The sequence below is a fragment of the Rhinolophus sinicus genome, linkage group LG18 (assembly GCF_036562045.2).
Source record: "Rhinolophus sinicus isolate RSC01 linkage group LG18, ASM3656204v1, whole genome shotgun sequence".
Classification (NCBI taxonomy): Eukaryota; Metazoa; Chordata; class Mammalia; order Chiroptera; family Rhinolophidae; genus Rhinolophus; species Rhinolophus sinicus.
This window is the reverse complement of record NC_133767.1, coordinates 17,353,395-17,374,499: the sequence shown is the minus strand read 5'-3', so window position 1 is coordinate 17,374,499 and position 21,105 is coordinate 17,353,395. Positions and strand designations below refer to the sequence as shown.

The 21,105-nt window shown below is 46.6% G+C and overlaps 1 protein-coding gene across 2 annotated transcripts; it reads left to right on the top strand.

Annotated features, from left to right (window-relative positions):
* Nucleotides 1–1,728: 1,728 nt before the first annotated feature.
* Nucleotides 1,729–10,263, top strand: CLN3 (CLN3 lysosomal/endosomal transmembrane protein, battenin). 2 transcript variants are annotated; one of them, XM_019754735.2, is made up of 15 exons: nt 1,729–1,854; nt 1,998–2,076; nt 3,015–3,111; nt 3,902–3,973; nt 4,349–4,428; nt 4,565–4,650; nt 5,154–5,226; nt 5,309–5,452; nt 6,242–6,357; nt 7,144–7,190; nt 7,273–7,341; nt 7,436–7,491; nt 7,627–7,720; nt 9,689–9,829; nt 9,912–10,263. In XM_019754735.2, exons 1-15 carry the CDS (start codon nt 1,806–1,808, stop codon nt 10,029–10,031), a joined length of 1,323 nt encoding a protein of 440 aa, XP_019610294.1. In that variant the 5' UTR covers nt 1,729–1,805; the 3' UTR covers nt 10,032–10,263. The 2 variants fall into 2 exon arrangements, with proteins under 2 accessions (XP_019610294.1, XP_019610295.2); XM_019754736.2 differs by lacking the exon at nt 9,912–10,263 and adding an exon at nt 7,817–7,922.
* The last annotated feature ends 10,842 nt before the right edge of the window (nt 10,264–21,105 follow it).

Sequence of the window (21,105 nt, the reverse complement as noted above, 5' to 3'; positions counted from 1 at the left end):
GTCTGAGGACCTGGTGATGAGAAAGAGCTGGTGGAGGTGAGTACCAGCTACTGGAAGCCCATAGGCGAGAATAGCAGGGGAAGGACATGATGAAGAAACACAGAACACTGCTTCACCGCTTAGAGGAAGGTAAGAGATTCCACTCCTTATTTGGGACTATGGGAAGTGATGTCGACCTACACCTCTTCCCCTAGCTCTGCCTGAGCCCCACTTCCCAAATTTCCAATTAGAGAAACTAGATGAGGTCACAGAATCTTGTGTCTTAGAATCATCGGGCCTACGCACCCTTGATGCTGGCAGGAATCCCGCAGCAGTCTGGTGCTCTACTGCTTATTGCTAAAAGGGTCTCTTAAGGTCACCTTTACATCTAACTTTGTGTGATTGTGGGGACAGAGCCCCAGAGAGTAGTTTACAGGCTCTCGGCCTCACGTGGAGGGGTGCTGGCTCGGGTGGTGGATGGCCGTCGGCTGTGGCTGATTGGCCGTGGGCTGTGGCCGGTTAGCCGATTGGCCGCTGGTATAACTGCTGCGGCTACGAAGGATTGCCGAGGAGCCGAGCAGAGCCGAGCAGAGCCGAGGAGAGCTGAAGATGAGAGCCGAAGAGAGCGGAAGAGAGTGAGGAGAGTGAAGGAGAGTCGTCGGTCGGTTGGTTGGCGGAAAGGCGGACGGCAGGTCGTGCATCCGGTGAACCCAGCCTCCAGTGAGACCATAGTGGTGTGACTCCCCTACCTATGGCTCCGCGGGTGTTCCTTTTCGGCCTCACCATATCCTGCGTTCTTGTGTGGGGAGCAGGAGCAGAGACCCCACAGGCCGCCCCGCCTGAAAAATGGCGCGGCGAGAAGGCCTCCGCGCACGACAAATGGCGCAGTGAGCAGGGTCTCCCGCAAGACAGTGATCATCAGTGACTTTTCTTTCTTTTTTTTCTCATCTATAAAACCAGGGATTGGACTACTTCGGTGATATTCTTTGGTTCTAGGGTAATTTGGGAAATTACCAATGCTTGGGATACTGCCAGTCAATAATTCATGAAATCCTCGTAGGTGGGTGTTATATTTATCTTCAGTTTCTAAAGCAATCTAAGGGCAACAGCAATAAGTATGACCTGAGGTTGGCAGCCTTAGTGCCGGTCACAAACCTTCTCGTCTGAACAAAAAACAAACAAAACAAAAACCAAAAAAAAGGTAACCAGGCGGCCATGTTTGTTTCTGGCAAGTGAGGGCCGCAAGAGGAGCTGAAGCCGCTGACAGCCATGATTAGTGCTGGTTCCATACAGGCCCTGCTTTGGGCGCTGCTAACCTGACGTCAGGCCTCTCGCCGATCCCACCCACTCCAGCTTAAAACCAGCGCTTCCCGGGTTCTGTCGGCCTCTCTCGGTTCCTACACCCCGAAGCTGGCAAGCCCTGAAGCGAAGAAGTCAGAGAGAAGAACCGGAAGTGGTGAGGACCTGCGAGCACGTGATGGGGGAAGCCGCCGGCGCTGTCACGTGACCCACCAACCTGTTGTTCCTTGGTGCGGAAAGCTCAGCTGCTCTTAAAGGTACAGGCTGCCGGGCCCCCTGCTTTAGAGGGGGCGGGGGCAGAGTCCGACGGGTGGGGCATGGTGGGCGTGCGCGGATGCGAGATGGAGGCCCGAGGCCCGGGTGAGCGTAATGGGTCGCAGGGCGCGCGTGAGGCAGAGAAGCCGCAGCTGGGACCCGCAGTGGGGCGTTGATCCTTCTCACTTGTCACAGACCCTCACCCGCCCCATCGAAGCCGACTCTGAACTCTCGTTGCCTTTGGACCCCTCAGGGGACCTGACCCTGATATCATGAGCGGCTCTGCCGGCTCGCGGCAGCGGCGCCTTTCGGATTCCGAGGGTGAGTGTCCCTCACCGGAGTGACTGTGCCCCACGACCCTCCTGACGAGCTCGGGAGCTGGCTCCACCCCGGGAGAACACCCGTGGGGCCATCACGCACCTGAGTCGGCTGGGGGTCATGCCTTCTATTTCCCGCTCTCCCAGGGGAGGAGACCGCCCCGGAATCTCGGCCCCCTCTGCGGGATCGTCAGGGCGCCCATTGGAAGAACGCGATGGGCTTCTGGTGAGCGGCCAAAATGGGGTGGGAAGAGGGAAGCAACTGGAAGAAAGAGAGAAGACAGAGTTGGGCTGCGAAAAGGGAGCTAAATCCACACATACCAGGGGTGCCAAAGAAATGTACACACATTTTAAGCGATGTCATCTATGCTCAAGCAGTAGTTTGCCGTCATCAGAAGGGTCTGGACGCTGATGGAAACCACTTAGAGCACCTGTTTTAATTGCAGAAATCAAACGTGACTTGTCTTCATCTTTTGTTATCGGTATATATTGAGTATGGCGATTAATACAGTTTTTTCCTTTCTTACAATGTGTATACATTTTTGGGGCACCCTCTGTATTTACTGAACCAGTTGGTTTGCCCTGAGGCAACTGGTAAATTTCCCAAACTTCACTCATTTACTTATACCTTCACGTTTTGGCCGGATCCTCCTATTGGAGGATTTACTTCATGTTTTTGCTCCAACCAACTAAGCCTTTCGATTTGTAAATACAGGTCTTTTTTTAAAATAAAACTTTAAATCACCAGCCGATATTTTCCTAATGCACGTTTGAATAAACCCAGCACTGTGTTTTGAAAGCTCATCTACCATCTAAAATTATTCAACTACTGAGCCTTGGGAAATACTTCGAGCACTACCCTAAACGTGGAGGACTTACGTGGCAGATTGGGTTGGAAGTGGCTTCCCATGTAACTTTGGAAGAGTCACATAGTGTCTCTGAGCCTCAGTTTCTCAGCAGTGAAATGGGAAGAGCAGTAGTACCACTTCATAGGCCTATGAAAGGGACACATGAAGCCTCTGGCACTGGGCCCAGTTCCAGGTTTGGTGCTAGGACTGTGCATAGATGGTAGGCCTGGAAGGACGTTAAGATCTGTTCTTATATGTCAGTTATATCTCACAGCTGGGTGTGGGGGACGGGGGGACTCTGTCCTGCTCATTGTAGGCTCCTGGGCCTTTGCAACAACTTCTCTTACGTGGTGATGCTCAGTGCTGCTCACGACATCCTCCGCCACCAGAGAGCACCCGGGAACCAGAGCCTCGTAAGTGACCCTCTGCACCACCATCACCACCGGGTTTAGTCCCTGGGGTAAGATGAGGGACTCACCCTTGGCCAGACGCCCTCTTGAAAAACTCATGGATTGAATGGGGTGGCCAAGGACGTAAGAGGGCTGAAGTTCCCAATCTCCCAGATCTCAGGAAGGGTCTTGAAGACTCAGTTGGTGCCAAGTGTACAAACTCAGATGCTGGCTGGATGGCACCAGTGCCTCCGGGAGGGTTTCTTAACCCCCACACTGTGCCATTGGGGCTGGATAATTCTTTGTTGTAGGCTGTCCTGTGCCTTGTTGGATGTTTAGTAACATCCTTGATCTCTATCCACTAGATGCCAGTAGCAGTCCCTGCCCTCCAGTTGTGACAATCCTGAGTGTCTCAGACCTTGTGAGCTGTTCCCTGAGGGGTATCATCACCTCCCGCTAAGAACCCCTTGTCTGTGAGGAACTGGAGGGTGCATGCCCTGGGCCAGCAGCGGCCATCTGGCAAATCCAACAGGGAATTTGGTCCAAGATCAGATTTTCTGGAAACCCAAATTTTTAAATGAAAGATTTCTAAATGTGTTACCCAGATAAAGTCCATTTACAGGGCCATCTTTAGCCTGTGAGTCGTTGGTTTGACGTTTCTATGGAAACCTTCCCCTCCCTATTGTGCACATAGAGAAACTGAAGTACTGACCCAAGGCCATCCGTCAATTAGAGCAGAGCTGGGACTGGGGCCATGCCCTGCTTGTCTACCCTCTTGCCTCCCTGGATGAAAGACTTTCTTCTCTCCCATCAGGTGGACCCAGACCCACTGCCCACCCCCCATAGTAACTCATCTCGATTTGACTGCAACTCCGTCTCCACAGCTGTGAGTCTTCCCCTGAGCCCCTCCCCACCCCATCAGCACTCAGCTGGGACTGTCCTGATTATAATAATTAAGGCCGCCCTTTACTGAGCCCTTCCTGTGGGTGGCATATATTGGCTCATTTAATTCACACACCAGTACTGTGAGCTAGGTACTACAGTCGTCCCCATTTTCCAGATGAGGAAACTGATGCTCAGAGAATGTGAATGCCTTGACATACAGCTAAAGAGCAGCAGAGCTGGGACTTAAGCCCAGATCTGACTTCAGAGCCTGCCTCTGTGGCCGGTCTGATAGGCTGGTTTATAGCTTTCCTTGGCCTCTGTGTTCAGACGTTTGTCCCAGGAAGGTCTGGGCTCTCACTCTGTTCTCCTTTCCCAGGCGGTGCTCCTGGCAGACATCCTCCCCACGCTTATCATCAAATTACTGGCTCCCCTTGGACTTCATCTGCTGCCCTACAGGTCTGGGTGGGCGTGGTGGGAGGAAAGGCCGGTGGGATCTGAGAGTGGGGGGGGCCAGGAGGACAGAGGAGGTGGGGGCAGGGCTGGGAGCTGAGAGCGGAAAGTGACCTTCCCCTTCTCCCTGCTCTTCCTTCAGCCCCCGGGTTCTCATCAGTGGGGGTTGTGCGGCTGGAAGCTTCATCCTGGTTGCCTTTTCTCACTCGGTGGTGACGAGCCTGTGTGGTGAGCATGAGGTTTTGTGTCAGGTGGGGGGGCTCGGAGGACCCACAACAGAGCATATGTGGGGGTCGTCTCCTCATCTCCCTGGAGGAAAGGGGTTCTTTTTGTAAGCCTCAGAAGCTTCTAGGACTGCACAAGTAGGAAATGGGAGATGAGGTCAATTTGGGTAGGCAGTGGATGAGCTGGGGGGAAATGGATGGGTTAGGTGGAGACTGAGATGGGCAGAGGAACCAAGACTTCGTGACGGGGGTGGAGGAGGCGTCCAGGTTGAGTTCTGGCTTCTGGTCTGATGAGTTGGCGGATGGAGGTACCTCTCCCTGTGAGAGGGCCTGTGGGGGTGGGGTTGGTTCTGCTGCAGATCTGGAGCCCCGCCCGTCCGTCTAAGCATCTATTTCCAGCCCCTCTGAGCTGAGCTAATGCAGAAGAGACTGTGGCCAGATGCCTGAGGGGATCGGGACTGCTGGGGAAAGGCTGGGGATGCCACTGTCCTGCTTGTCCTCCCCCAGGCGTGGTCTTGGCCAGCGTCTCCTCGGGACTGGGGGAGGTCACCTTCCTCTCACTGACCGCCTTCTATCCCAGGTAAGCCAGCAACATGGGGAGTCGGGAGAGGAGTCCCCCTGCTGGCTTCGGGCCTTCTTAGAGACTGTGTTGTCCTTCTCAGGGCTGTGATCTCCTGGTGGTCCTCAGGGACGGGCGGAGCGGGGCTGCTGGGAGCGCTGTCGTACCTGGGCCTCACGCAGGCTGGCCTCTCCCCGCAGCACACCCTGCTGTCCATGCTGGGCATCCCCGCCCTGCTCCTGGCCAGGTGAGCTGCCCTGGGCGGGAGGAAGAGGGATTCCAGGAGGGAGAACTAGATCAGGATCCCGGTCTTCAGATTCCCGACAGCCTTGTATGAGGGATGGACTCTTGGTACAGCCTGGACTCTGAGAGGCCTGGGTTTGAGTCTGTAGCTGCCACTTGTTAGCTCTGTGGTGTGGGACACGTTGCATTACCCCTCTTACCCTCTGTTTTCCCATATCTCAAATGATGGTCTTTCCCCTTATGAGGGGATAGGTGTGACGCAGTGCAGTTCCCGAGGTGATTGGAGGGGTCGGGGGTGGACTTTATCGATTTTATGTATCTTAGGAAAAGGTTTTAACTAGCCCTTCACACCTCTGGCTTCACACATTTTTGCTCAGAACAAAGCCACATAGAAAAAGGGAATCAACACAGGAAAACATTGAGTAAAAAAATGTTATACACCAGAAGAACGTACATACGACAAATAGCATGAAGGCAAAACCTAAGTGGCTGAAATTTGGGGAGTTCTGGCCTAGCCCAGAATGCAAACCTCATAAATGGTAGCTAGAGCAATCCTTCGAATACTAGTGTCAAGAAAACAGCTGACTTGCTTGGTGTGAGTCAGGCATTAAAGAAGGGGCAGAAGCAACAAGGAGACAAATTTCAGCTCCAGAGAAGGAGGCGTTTTCCCGTTGGAGCTCTCTGGAGGCGGACGGTGCCTGAGAGAGTAGAAACGCAGGGGCTGCCCTGGGAGGGCGTGGCCTTGCCCGCCTGACAGGCTCTGTGACCTCATCTTTGTTCTGCCTACTCCTAGCTATTTCTTCTTGCTCACATCTCCTGAGCCCCAGGACCCTGGAGGGGAAGAAGAGGCAGAGAGGGCAGCTCGGCAGCCTCTGATGAGCAGTGAGGCCCCAGAAGAGTCAAAGCCAGGTGGGAGACACGTGAGGTCTTCCCTGCAGGCGGGCGGCCTCTCTCTCTCTCTCTCTCTCTCTCTCTCTCAGCTTTAGTCTTTTCCTCTCTATAGTGGACATTTGGGGGAAGTAGGTGTCTGCAGGTTACCGTAACAGCGATTGCATTCATCTATTCAAGAAATACTTGTTGAGTTCTTCCTATGTGCCAGGCATTCCAGTGTGTGTGTGGGGAGGGGGCGAGCGAGGTAAGGAAGTGAGGCAGACTCGTAACCAAATCACTGAATTCGGAACCATGCTTTTCCCATACTGGTAAGTGCTGGAAGCACCTCCAACAGGGATGTGCTAGAAAATGACACCTGGGTGGAAGTGGAGAGGAGAAGGTGGTCAGGGAAGGCCTTTTTGAGGAGGTGTCCTTGGGCTGAAGTTTGAATGACAAGGAGTCAGCCCTGCGGACACGGGGGGTGAGCAGGTCCCAGGCAGAGGGCACAGCAGATGGTGAGGGCCTGGATGGCACAAGCCTGGATGGGTGTTTAAGAAACCGGAAGAAGGGGCCAGGGCGGCAGCGGGGTGGAGATGTACGGCCGTCAAGCTATCCGGGAGCTGTGATGAGGTCTCCTCTGGCCAATCCTTTTCTGTTTTAAACCATGGTGAAATATACATAGCATGAAGTTTGCCAGCTGAACCGTTTTTAATTGTACAGTCCAGTGCATTCACACTGTTGTGCCGGCTGGTTCTGTCCCACCAGTACCCGTCTGCTGGCCAGTGTGCCAGCCTCACCTGCCCTTCTCTCCCTGCTCCTCTGCAGATGCCAGCTCAACCCTCTCCCTTCAGGAAAGATGGACTGTGTTCAAGGTATGGAGGGTGGCCGTGGCCTAGCCCCGCCTGCAGCCCGTGCCCGCCTCCCAGCCTTACACTGTGTCTTCTGATTCCTCAGGGCCTGCTGTGCTATATCATCCCATTGGTCCTGGTCTACTTCGCTGAGTATTTTATCAATCAGGGACTTGTGAGTGAGGGCTGTGGGAAGGGGTGGGGGAATAGAGGCCGAGCCGAGGGCTCATGTGTCCCTGTCCATCTCCTCTGTCTGGTCCTGGCTGCAGTTTGAGCTCCTCTTCTTCCGGAACACGTCCCTGAGTCACGCGCAGCAGTACCGCTGGTGAGAACAGTGAGGGTGGGTAGCGGGATGCACAGTGTGCTGGGAGGGCCCCCTGATGACGGGGCCTGGCATTGGAGGGGCTGCCCCGTGAGGAGGCAGCAGAGGGGCTTACTCTGACCCCTGCCCCTGTCTCAGGTACCAGATGCTGTATCAGGCCGGTGTCTTTGTCTCCCGTTCTTCTCTTCGCTGCTGTCACATCCGCTTCACCTGGGCCCTGGCCCTGCTGCAGGTACCAAGCACCTGGCCCTCACTCCCTTCCTGCCTTGGCTCCCAGCTTCCCTCCCTCATCAGGAAGTGTTTATTGCTCACTGTCCTGTTCTCTCAGCACGGGGAACTGAAGGTGAGCAGGGCTCCTGTCCAGTGTGTCCTCGGGAGCCAGGCAAACCTGGATGGGAATCCGACTTCTGTATTCAGTAGCTGTGGGACGTAGGGCAAGTATCTGAACCAGTTTGAGCCTTGGTTTGCTCATCTGTAAATCGGGCACAGCCGATGTCCACTTCTCAGCAGAGTTGTAAGAAAGAGAGATGAGAAGAATGAAAGAACGAGATTTTGTAGCATGTTTTCATCAGAATTACTTATTTACTGACTATGTGCACAAGCCTCATGCAGAGACACAGGCTTTCAAATAACATTTGTAACACTAAGAAAATGTACAATCTTTTTTTTTAAAGTGTGTTTTTCCAGGACCCATTAGCTCCAAGTCAAGTAGTTGTTTCCATCTAGTTGTGGAGGGCGCAGCTCATACTGGCCCATGTGGGGATCGAACCAGCAACTTTGGTCATATGAGCATCGTGCTCTAACCAACTGAGCAGACTGGCCGGCCCTACAGTTTTGTTTTTTTAATTCTGCATGGTTAATTATAGAATCAGTGACATTGTACTCAACAGATTATATATCTCAGGGCGGGTGAGCACATTCAACTGCCCATGGCAAAAGTAACCTACAGCTCTAAGAGAACAGACAGCATCCCTCCCACAGTCTAATAAGCAAAGTAGGTTTACCTAACCAGCATTCATTGTTTCTACAGCCCAAAGGTAACTGTTAAGATAAACTTTCAACCATTGTAGGAAAGTTCCTGGCCCCTTTTAATAAACTTAAATCTATGATGACGAGACCTAGACTAAGTATAGATGACACTTTAATGTTATGGCAACAGCATGTAAATATCTGCTTTCTTCTTTATTTCTTTAAGCAGTACTGCCATCCCAAAGTCCCAAATTATGTCAGAGTTCTTAGGGTTTTTCATTAGACGCTGCTGAAATGTAGCTTTCGGTTTTAGCTATCATTTTAACCAAGGCTGTTTCATAGAAATCGTGGCTTGTAACCATTTAATTCCACGACAAAAGTGTCTAGTCTAATGCTATAGATGAAGTGTCGGCAGGGTTTGGCTGGTCCCGTTGGTATTATTGACAGGGTGTGTGCTTTTATGCAGATCTCTGAGTTAGAAGCTCTGAGGGTCCCCAGATGGTCCTCATGTTTGTTAAGCAGGTGGTGGCAACCCTTGCACTCAGGGGCCCCCTGAGGAACTGGGGTACAGAGGGGGGACCTATACATGCCCGTGGGTGAAGTCAGAGAGGCTTCCTAAGAGAGCAGAGAAGAGGGCATCTAAGCCAGAGCTTCTTGGCCTCGGCACTGTTGGCATTGGGTGGATCATTCTTTGTTGGGGGTCGTCCTGGGCACTGTGGGGTGTGGAGCGGCAGCCTTGGCCCTCACCCACTAGATGCCAGTAGCACCCTCTGTCCCCAGCTGAGACAACCAAGAACATCTCCAGAAATTGTCAGCTGTCCCGTTGGTAGCACCATCAAGTCCAGTTGAGAACCACTGGCCTGTCACTTCAGTGTGGAAAAAGGGCTGGGGAGGAGGGGTCAGTGGGGAGCCCGTTGGGAGGAGAATGAGATCACAGGTGTAAGTGACCCTGATCTAAGCTGAGCTGTGAGCTGTGATGACCAGGACATCCCAAGTGAGGGAAGGAATGACCAGAGCCATGGGGGAGGGCGAGAGACCCACAAGACCTGCAGTGCTGGGATGGGGGAGGGAGGAGGCGGGCCCCAGATGCCAGGGTCTGTGGGCCCGTGGGGTGTTGGGATTTGATCCAGCCTTCCCTCATCAGACCCGGGGCCCCTGGATAGGACGCAGCCTCCCTCCCCGCCCGCCCAGCCCTGGCCCCGGCTCAGCCCACCCCCTCCTGACCCCGCAGTGCCTCAACCTGGCCTTCCTGCTGGCGGACGTGGTGCTCAGCTTCCTGCCCAGCATCTACTTCGTCTTCCTGATCATTCTGTACGAGGGCTTCCTGGGGGGCGCTGCCTACGTGAACACCTTCCACAACATCGCCCTGGAGGTCAGTACCAGCCAGAGGGGCTGTGGGCGGCTCCTCGGGGGTTCATGGGACCGAAGCCTCACCCCTGACCCCACCTCCCCAGACCAGTGACCGGCACCGGGAATTTGCCATGGCGGCCGCCTGTGTCTCCGACACCTTGGGAATCTCCCTGTCAGGACTCGTGGTCCTCCCTCTGCACAACTTCCTCTGCCAACTCTCCTGACACTGGGCTTCTTGGGACACAGGATACACTAACCAGGGCCCACACTGACCAGCAGGCAGGTCAGAGCCCTGCGCACAGCCCACAGCCCACCCATGAACTCTGCCCACAGGCGTCCCGCACGGCGGGGGGCTGGGCTGTACAAAAGTGCCGAGATCCCTGGACGAGCAGCTGACCTTGGGCAGTGTCTTCTTGGCATTCTGCCCTTGGAATAAAGGCCTATTTTATCAATTGATGCCATTTCTCTCCTTGAAAAAGGTATTCTTATAAAAGGAGTACAAGCCCACTTTGGAAATATACAAGAGAGTGTAAAGAAAGCATTTCAGGAGATTTCTACCTAGTCTTTGAGTCTTGACTTATTTATTCATTCGTTCACCATGAGACAATCTATATACATTTTTCTCCAACATGTAAGTTTCCAAACATGCAGAGAAATTGAAAGAATTTGTACAGTGAGGACTCGTACGCACCGCCTGGGGTCTGCAATGACCATGTCGGAGCCGTAGCTGCTCCGTCACGGATCCCGCCCTCTGTCCATCAGTCCATCCTATTTTTGCCTTCAAAGTAGGAGGCCGGCTTGCATGCACTTCCCTCTACATGCTTCAGCATGTACATTATTAACTGGAATCCAGTATTTTTGCAATCCTTTTTAGGTACAATTTACATACAGTAGAAGGTACAAAGGGTTAACATATTTTTGAAGTAACTGAAGTGGGCTTAGTGGTTCCCATGCTTCACTGTTACCATCTCTGTCATATTTGCCGAGTCTATGCATAACACCTGTAGTTCATATTTTTCTCTTCAAGTGACTATAAATTTAGTTATTTTAAAGGGAAACAGTGTGACTATTGAAATCATGAGTTTCAAATGCTAGTTATGTGTGTTTTTCTATGACACATGAAATACGGAACTATTGGTGTTTAAAATGAACACCCAGCACCTGCCCCGAGACTACCCATCACTACCGGTGATGTTTGTGGCCCCCCACTTGGGGAAATGCTAACACAATGGGCTTTGGAGACCGAGAAACCTGACTTTTGTGTCCCAGCTCGCCATTCACTAGCTCCACGATTTTGGGCTAGTCTCTTCATCTCTCTACACCTCAGTTTCCCAATCTGTCACATGGGGATAATAATAGTACCAACACATCCTAAGGTGATTGTGGAAGTTACATGAGACCATGGGAAAGCAAAGTCAGCACTCGGTAAAAGTTAGCTTTGATCATGCTATGGTTTGAATCCTGCCTTTACCTCTTATATTATATCATGTAGGTGGTTCTCTTTAAGTGTGTGCCAGACTTGTTAAAATACAGATTGCTGGGCTCACCTCCAGGGTCTGACTGAGGGAGTGTGGGGTGGGGACCAAGAATACACATTCCTGTCACCCAGGGCACACTGCTCTGCTGCAATTCCAGGGCCACACTTTGAGAACCACAGACCCCTACCTCACACCATATACAAAAAGTAACTCAAAATGGATCAAAGACCTAAATGTAAGAATTAAAACTATTAACTCTTAGAAGAAAATGGGGGTAATTCATGACCTTGAATTTGGTCATCGTGTCTTAGATACGTCACCAAGCAACCAAAGAAAAAAGTAGATAAATTGGACTTCACCAAAATTAAAAACGTTTGTGCATCAAATGACACCATCAAGAAAGTAAAAAGAAAACACAAAGTGGGAGAAAATATTTGAAAATCATGTATCTGATAAGGAACTTTAGCATCTATAAAGAACGTTTACAACTCAAAATACAAAAAGGCAAATAACCTAATTTAAACATGGGCAAAGGATCTGAATGGACATTTTTCTCCAAAGAAATTATACAAATGGCCAATGAGGAAATGAAAAGATGTTCAAAATCAGCCATCAGAGAACTGCAGATCAAAACCACACTGAGATACCACTCCATACCCACTAGATGGCTATCAAAAAACCAAAAAACCAAGCAAAAGGGAAAAGAGCAAGTATTGGTGAGGATGTGAAGAATTAGAGTGCTCTGGTGGAATGTAAAATGGTACAACCACGTTGGAAAACAGGTTCCTCAAAGGATTAAACAATTACCAAATGACCCCGCAATTTTCCTCCTAGGTGTTACCCAAGAGAAATAAAAACATTGTGTCCACACAAAAACTTGACACAAATATTGATAGCAGCATTGTTCATAATAGCCAATAGATGGAAACAACCCAAACGTCTAACCATTGATGAATGGAGAAATAAAATGTTGTATATCCCATGCAACAGAATGATAGTCAGCCGTCAAAATGAATAAAGTGATACATGGATGAGCCTTGACAATATTATGCTAAGTGAAAGAAGCCAGTCTCAAAAGACCACACATTATATGATTTCATTCATATGAAATGCCAGGAATAGGGAAACCTATAGGCAGAAAATAGGCTGGTGGTTTCTGAGGGTTGTGGGGAGCAGGAAGTGAAAGAGGCAGGGGGTGGTAGCTACAGGTTATAGGATTGCTTTCTGAGGTGATAAAGGTGTAAAGTTAACCGTGGTGATGCTTACACGTATCTTGGATTATACTGAAAACAAATTGCATGGTAGGTGAAGTGTATCTCTACAATGCTATTAAAAGTAATTTGTTAAAAGTAATTTTAAAAATAATCTAGATTGAATATGTTTTTGCTCACTTGGCAAAGACTTTGGAATTATACCCAGGGCCGAGGAGGGGGTTGTGAAACACAACTGGCATATTGTCGCGTCCAGCGCAACACGGCAGTGAGGGTGTGAGAAGGGGTGGCTTGGGTTAAGTTTTTAAGAAAGAAACAAACAGAGACTTAATGTAGTTAAATCTCTCAGAAGGACAGGGGTCTCTCAGTCTCAGAGAAGTGGAGCCCAGAATAAGGCCAACTGGAGGTTTTTATTGATAGGTATACAAATACAAGAAAGTAACATTGTTTCTTACACGGTCTGTGAGACTCATACATCATAGCAGAAAAATGTTTATTCCAATCACCCTTTGTCTGTCAACAGCCGAAGCACAAGGTCCCACGATGTCTTAATTAAGGTATGTTCCCTCTAAGGGTCAAGTCTCTCATATTGTAACAGTTCCATAACGGTTCCGTTGAGATAAGTGGAGAGAACTGACCTTTATTGTCCTCATGACTTCTCTCACAAACAGGTGCCAGGGAAAAGCCAGAGCCAGCAATGGCTTTTCCCAGGCAGGGGGAAGGGGAGGCAAGGCCCCTTCCCATATTTTTCTAAGGCAGCTCATTGGGGGTTCCCACTTGGTTCCGCCTGGCTTAGGTTGTATCTCCCGTGAGATATCTTACCCGTCTTTGGCTGCAAACCATCTTTTGGGGACCAGACAGACATAAGGTGTAAACACAAGGATGGAACAGAGTCCCAGAAAGGCACAGTCTCACAGACTCTTCTTTCCTTAAGGAAAGACACGGGGGGACAGCTGGCGAGGCTGTTGTGTGACTACAGCATATAAACTGGTAAAACAAAAAACCTTTCCGAAACTATGTGGTGATCTATCAATAATCTGAAAAAAATGCTCATCCCTACAAATTTCACTTCTGAGAATCTAGCTGTGGGGACAGAGTCCCAGAGAGCAGGTTCCAGGCTCTCGGCCTCACGTGGAAAGGTTTTGGCTTGGGTAGTAGACGGCCGTCGGCTGTGACTAGCTGGCCATCAGCTGTAACCAGTTAGCCATTGGCCACTGATATAACTGCCGTGGCTGAGCTAGCAAGTGCGGATTGCAGTTAGCAAGTGAGGGTGGTTGGCAGAGAAGAGGACCTTGGATTGCGGATCATGTGGCTCCTGCTTCCTGTGTGTCCAACCCAGCCGCCATAGAGAATATAGTGGTCTGACTACTCTATCTATGGCTCCACGGGTGTTCGTTTTTGGCCTCACCATGTCCTGCGTTCTTATATGGGGAGCGGGACCAGAGACCCCGCATGACACCCTGCATGACAGTAGCCTAAAGAAATACTCATATATAGAAAATACATCCTGCACAAAGTGCTAACCTTGTAAAGGCCTGCTTGCAAAAATGGCCATTGGCTAGAGTTGAGTAACATTGATTTCAGGAGGTTTCCCACCATTAACTGGTAAGAGTGGCTCGCACTGCCTACACAGTTTGTGCAGACAATATGGTTTATGCTGAACAACTGCTTTCCTTCTGAGGTCTGGAATTTTGGTGCTTGCTAAGCACATTGCCTATGTGACCCACCACAGTAAGAATCCTGGCTCTGCGTCTCTAGTGAGTTTCCCTAGTTGGCAATATTTCACAAGTGTTGTCCCAACTCATTGCTGGGGGAATTAAGTACATCCTGTGTGACCCCACCGGGGGAGGTCCCGTGGAAGGTTGTACCTGGTTTCCCCCGGACTTGACCCCATGTGCCTTCCTTTTCTCTTCACTTATTTTCCTTGGCTTCCTTCCACTGTAATAAGTCGTAACTATCAATAGGTCTCTGCTGAATTCTGTGAGGCTTCCTAGCAAATCATAGAGACAGGTGTGGTCTTAGGGACCCCCAACACAGGGTCCAGCTCCATTTTTTTGCATGTGGATATCTGTTTGTCCTAGCACCATTTGTTGAAAAGACTGTTCCCTATTGATTCTTTCTGGTACCTTGTTGAAAATCAGTTGACTGTAAATGTGGGGGCTTATTTCTAGACTCTCAGCTTGATTCTATTGATTGACATGTTTACTCTTATGCCAGTAAAACACTGTCTTGATGACTGTAGGTTTGTAATGAGTTTTTTAAACTGGGAAGTGTGAATCCTCCAACGTTGTTCTTCTTTTTCAAGATTGATTTATGAATTTTAAGATGAGTCAATTGCTGCAAAGAAGCCGGCTGTGAGTTCATTGGGGAATTGCATTGAATCTGTAAGTCAATTTTCAGAGTGTTGCTATCGTAAAAACATTAACTCTTCTGATTCATGAATATGGGATGTCTTCCTACTTATTTAGGTCTTCTTTATTTTCTTTCATCAATTTTGCCCTTATTTATGAAATCTATTCCTAAGTGTTTTATCCCTCTTGGTGCTTTTGTAAATGGAATTGTTTTCTTAATTTCATTTTTGGTTTGTTCATTACAGGTGTATAAAAATATAATTGATTTTTTTTTTTGTCTGCTGAACTTATTAGTTCAAATAGTTTTTTGTAGAATCCTTTGGATTGTCTATTTACAAGATGGTGTCCTCTGCAAACCTTTCTAGTCTGGATGTCTTTTATTGCACTTTATTGCCTAATTGCCCTGTCTAGAACCTCCAGTACAACATTGAATAGAAGCGGCGAGAGTGGACGTTCTTGTCTTTTTTCTGGGGAAAAGCTTTCAGTCTTTCGTCATTAAGTATGATGTTAGCTGTGGGGTTTTTGTAGATGCCCTTTATCATAATGAGGAACTTCCCTTCTATTCCAGGTTTGTTAAATGTTTTCATCATGGAGGGATTTTGGATGTTGTCAGATGTTGTGAGTTGTTTTTTTTTCATCTATTGATATAATCATGTGTTTTTTGTTCTTTATTCTATTGATATGGTGCACTATATTAATTTATTTTCATATGTTAAACTGACTTTGCACTCCTAATAAATCCACTTGGTCCTAGTCTATGTATTAGATTTCCTAGGACTTTGCTGAGGATTTTTGTGTCTATATTCATAAGAGATATTGGTCTGTAGTTTTCTTGTGTCATTTTTGGCTGGTTTTGGTATCAGGGTAACACAGACCTCATTGAACAAGTTGGGAAGTGTGCCCTGTTCTATTTTTTTGGAAGAGTTTGTGAAGAACTGGTGTAAATGCTTCTATAACTATTTGTAGAATTAACCAGTGAAACCATCTGGATCAGGCCTTTTCGTTGTGGGTAGTTTTGCTATGGTGGTGTTTTGTTGTTTGTTTGTTTGTTTGTTTGTTTTAAGGAGGGCACAGCTCACAATGGCCCATGCAGGGATCGAACCAGCAACCTTGGTGTTATTAGCACTATGCTCTAACCAACTGAGCTAACCGGCCATCCCCTACAGGAGGTTTTTAAGTACTTGAAATATGTCTCGTATGCCTGAGAAATGGAGCTTCTAATTTTATTTGGTATTAATTAGTTCAGTTAAATATAATAAGCCACATTGTGGCAATGGTTTACTGGATTGGACAGAACAGGTCTTGAAGCGTGGTTCTCAGTGGAGTGGTACTGCCCCCCTATGGTCATTTTGGGAGTTCGTGGGTGTTTTGAATCTCACAGTGAATGGAGGCAGTGAGTGCCCTTAGAGGGGTGAGGGCCAAGCCATCCTGCCATGTGCAATCTGGTCCTATATGAAGAGTAATTGTCCTGTGCCTGAGTGTCTTTTTGGTGTCCACACAGACATCTAGTGTGGGCCATCAATACGGGCCAAGAATCGAACTTCATTTTATGTATGAGCCCAAAGTATAGCTTGGAATTTTCCAGGAATTCAGCTACCAGGTACACGGAAGGAAGACTGTATTTGATTTGTTTGTATCTTTACCAAGAGCTGTTCATGATATGTGGAAAATCCCGCACTAACGCAGCAGTCGTAGCAAACCCCACTGTTTTTGGCTGCATTGTAGCTGCCTCCTTCACTGTGATTGTAAGTATACAATAGTCCCCCCTTATTCCCAGGGGATGTGTTCCAAGACCCCCACGGCTGCCTGAAACTGTGGACTGTACTAAACCTTATATATATTATGTTTTTTCCTATACACACATACCTGTGATACAGTTTAATTTCTAAATTAGGCATAGTCAGAGATTAGCAACAATAACTAATAATAAAATAGATCAGTTATAACAATATACTGTAATAAAAGTTATGTGAATGTGGTTTCTCGCTCTCAAAATATCTTACTGTACTGTACTCACTTTTGCCTTTAAAGGAAGCGCTTCATGGCTTCTCTTTGGCATATCTGAACTGCCGGCATCACTACTCTTGTGCTTTGGGACTATTATTAAGTAAAATAAGGGTCACAAACACAAGAGCTGCAATACTGCAACAGCCGATCTGATAATGGACAACAACTAAGTGACTAACGGGCAGGTAGTATATACAGAGTGGATACACTGCACAAATGGAGGATTCAAGTCTTGACGGAACGGAGTGGGATGGCGTGAGATTTCATCATGCTACTCCGAATGGCGCGCAATTTAAAACGTATGAATTGCTTATTTCTGGAATTTTCCATGTGATATTTTCAGACCAGGGTGGATCACAAAAAGAGAAACCATGGATAAGATGAGACTACTATATATAAAAATGCCAAGTATACATAGACATGCTTATTTCAAAATGCCAAATGTGAAGAAAAAAGTTCACCATTTGTTCGTATTATGATTGTCTTCTCATAAATCCAAACTATGTCATTACAAGTAGGCGCAAATCTCTGACTTCTTTTCATGCCTCAGCGTTTACATACTTAAGTACATGTTTTGAATAAAAAACATTTTCCTTTTTCTCCTTTATAAATACACTTAGAACATGGCAGTATTTACTGAAGCTGACGAAGCACTTACTGTATGGCCCAGCTATCCCACCAAGAGGATAAGTATTTGTGTCCACAAAAAGACTTGTAAAAAAAGGTTGATAAAAGTTTTATTCATAATAGCCCCAGACTGGAAACAACTGAGATCAACGGGAATTAATACATCGTGGCATAGTTATAAAATGGAAGGCTACTCAACAATCAAAAAAGAAGGAACTACTGGTACGTGTAACATGGACGAATCTCAACAGGCTTCTGAAAGAAAAGACACACCTTATCATTCTGTTTATATGAAGCTCAAGAGCAAGCAAAACTAATAGATGATGGTAGAAGTCAAAACAGTGCACTTAGCTGTATGTCTGTTGTCTTTCAATAATGATGATGATGATAATAAAAGAACATATTATTGAAAACATACTGTGTGAAATACACTGAGGGGGTATACTAAGACATAGCAGAAGATGCTATCCCTGCCTTCAAGGAGCTCAGTGCCATTTGGGAAAATAAAATACACACAAAATAAAATAAAAATAGTGTGTGTCAGAGGTTATAAGACCTGTGAATTTTATAAAGTGTTTCAAGATATTTGTTTCATAAATGAGGTATTGGGTCTGCCAAAGCTGAGGCCTCAGTGGCTGGAGTTAGTGAATTTAGTCCCAGAGAGGAGTCCTAATACCACCCCATTCTCTTCTCCACACTCCGTTCTCCATCGCCTCTCACAATTACGATGTGTCCCGCTCTGGTCAATTTCAGGACCTCACTCTGTCACCAGGTTAGTCATTACCTGCCCTTTCAGAGTCTTGGTTTTCTCATCTGTAAAATGAGGTTAGTAATAGCTGCTTCTCCTGCCTACCCCAAGTTTGTTGTGAGTTTCGAATACCTTTATGTGTTTGTAATTGTTATTCCAATGCCAGTAACGACTTGCACTTTTTTGCTTGTTGGTTGCACTATTACAGGAACTCAGAGAGAAGCGATCTCCTAAAGGAAATGTGACACTCACATGAACCAGAGACAGCCCTTCAGGGTGTGCTTCCTGCTCTGGGACAATGAAGAACCCCATCAAAATCTAGGCATGAACTAATGTCACCCATTAAAAACACCCATGTCCTGCTTGGCTCCAGTCACAGAGCCTAGTTATACTCGTAAAGAAAGACATTCTCAGGTTCTCTTTACTCTGCTGCCCTCAATCCCATCCATCCTACTCATGAGACCAAATGGTGTCAACTCAAAAGTTGTTAGGATCTGGCCCGAAAACAGCAAAACTCAGTCATTTAGGCCACTGTAAAATAATGTTTGGGTTGGAACAGAGGCTAGCATGTAACTTTGGGTAAGTCACTTGTTAGGATGTCAACATCCTCTTCTTTAAAGTCAGGACAATGATACCTGCCTTGCAGGTATTTAAAAGAAGAATTCCTCAGTAGGAGTCCGAGGAAATGCGTTTTGTGGTTCATGATATGATGGTACAATAATCTTGACCAGTGGTACAAGAAAGAGATAGATCCAAATGCATTAGAGAATGAGCTACAAGATACATGAATAACGAAATAGGATGCAGAAGAGCATAGAGGGGAGGCCGGTTAGCTCAGTTGGTTAGAGTGCAATGCTCGTAACACCAGGGTTGCCGGTTCGATTCCCGCATGGGACAGTGTGAGCTGCGCCCTCCACAACTAGATTGAAACAACTACTTGACTTGGAGGTGATGGGTCCTGGAAAAACGCACTTAAAATAAATAAAAGATTTTTTTTTTAAAAAAAGCATATAAAGTAAAGTATGCTATGATTTGTGTAAATATAGACAGATATAGATAGATATCTATATATAGATATTGATAAATCTATCGATTTGTCTCCATATATAGATATAGATATGTAAAAAGATATAGATACATGTGTATATGTATAATGTATAGATAAGGATACATATATATAGATATATAGATCAGATATCCAATGTATCTGATTTTGGATATCTATACACAGTAGTCCCTCCTTATCAGCAGTTTCAGTTACCCATGGTCAGCTGTGGTCCGAAAATATTAAATGGGAAATTCTAGAAACAAATAATTCGTAAGTTTTAAATTGTGCCCTGTTCTGAGTAGCATGGTGAAATCTCACGCTGTCTTGCTCTATCCCACCCAGGACATATCTACGCTGTATACACTACCCACCCATTAGTCACTTAGTAGCCAACTAGGCTATCAGATCATGTGTCACAATGTCATACTGCTTGTGTTCAAGTAAACTTATAGTAGCCTGATTCTGTGTCACAAGGCCTGCGTCATTCACCTCGCTCCATCTCATCACAAGAGTGGTGAGTACAGGACAATAAGATATTTTGAGAGAGAGAGATGACAGTCACAGAACTTTTATTACAGTATATTGCTATAATTCTGTGTTTCCCCGACAATAAGACCTAGCCCGACCATCAGCTCTAATGCATCTTTTGGAGCAAAAATTAATATAAGACCCAGTATTACATTATTATATTATTTTATGTTATGTTATATTATATGACCCGGTCTTATATTCTATTAAAATAAGACCTGATCTTATATTAAGTTTTGCTCCTAAAAGACACATTAGAGCTGATGGTCCGGCTAAGTCTTATTTTCGGGGAAACACAGTTGTTTTATTTTATAATTAGTTACTGTTGTCAATCTCTTACTGTGCCTAATCTATAAATTAAACTTTATCATAGGTATCTATGCAAAGAAAAAAAATAGTATGTATAGGGTTCAGTACTATTGATTTCAGGCATCTAGTGGAGGTCTTGAAATGTATTCCCTCATGGATAAGGGGGTACTACTGTTTATGTTGTTACCTATATAATCCTTACACATACACACATATAACTATATCGTTTTATGTACCTATATCTATGTATAGAGACATTTGGACGATTACACTGTAAACCGATAATCATTTCCCTCTGGGGACAGAAGCTGAGAAACTGGAGCTCAGGCATTGGAAGGAGATTGTTTTCCCTGTATATTCTTTTGTATCATTTACATTTTGTAATCATGCACATGTATTATTTTTAAAACAAAGAGAGACTATCATGTGAAAGGATCTGGCACATGCTAGGTGCTTTACAGATATTTGTGGATCTACAGGGAACCTTGTTCATTAAGACCTCCATTTACCTAGGATGTCCCAAGAGTATTTTTATTTTTTCATTTTTAAAAAAAATGAGCCATAGCAAACGTGGTATCATATTAACTTTTGACAATCCTAGGTGGGTTATGAGTACATAGATGTTCATTAGAATAGCTTTTATTTTTGTCTCTATGTTTGAAATATTTCATGAGAAAAAATGAAATTTAAGAAACCTGCTGGGGAGTGACTGCAGGGGGAATACCAGAAGGGAGTTTGGTTGGGGGCTCTGGTCATGTTGTTCCTTGATGTGGGCGCTGGTTACACAGGTGTGCTGGCTTTGTGACAACTCATCAAGCCGTGTACTTATGATCTGTCACTTGTCCAAATCTATGTCACACTCGGTAAAAAAAAAGTTTACGAAAAAAGCCCCCTCTCTGTTAAATTGAAAATTTTCATAATGACTTTAGTAAAGGATTAGTAAAAAAAAACCCCAAAATGAAGAATTTGATATGATTTTTCCTTTGCAAAT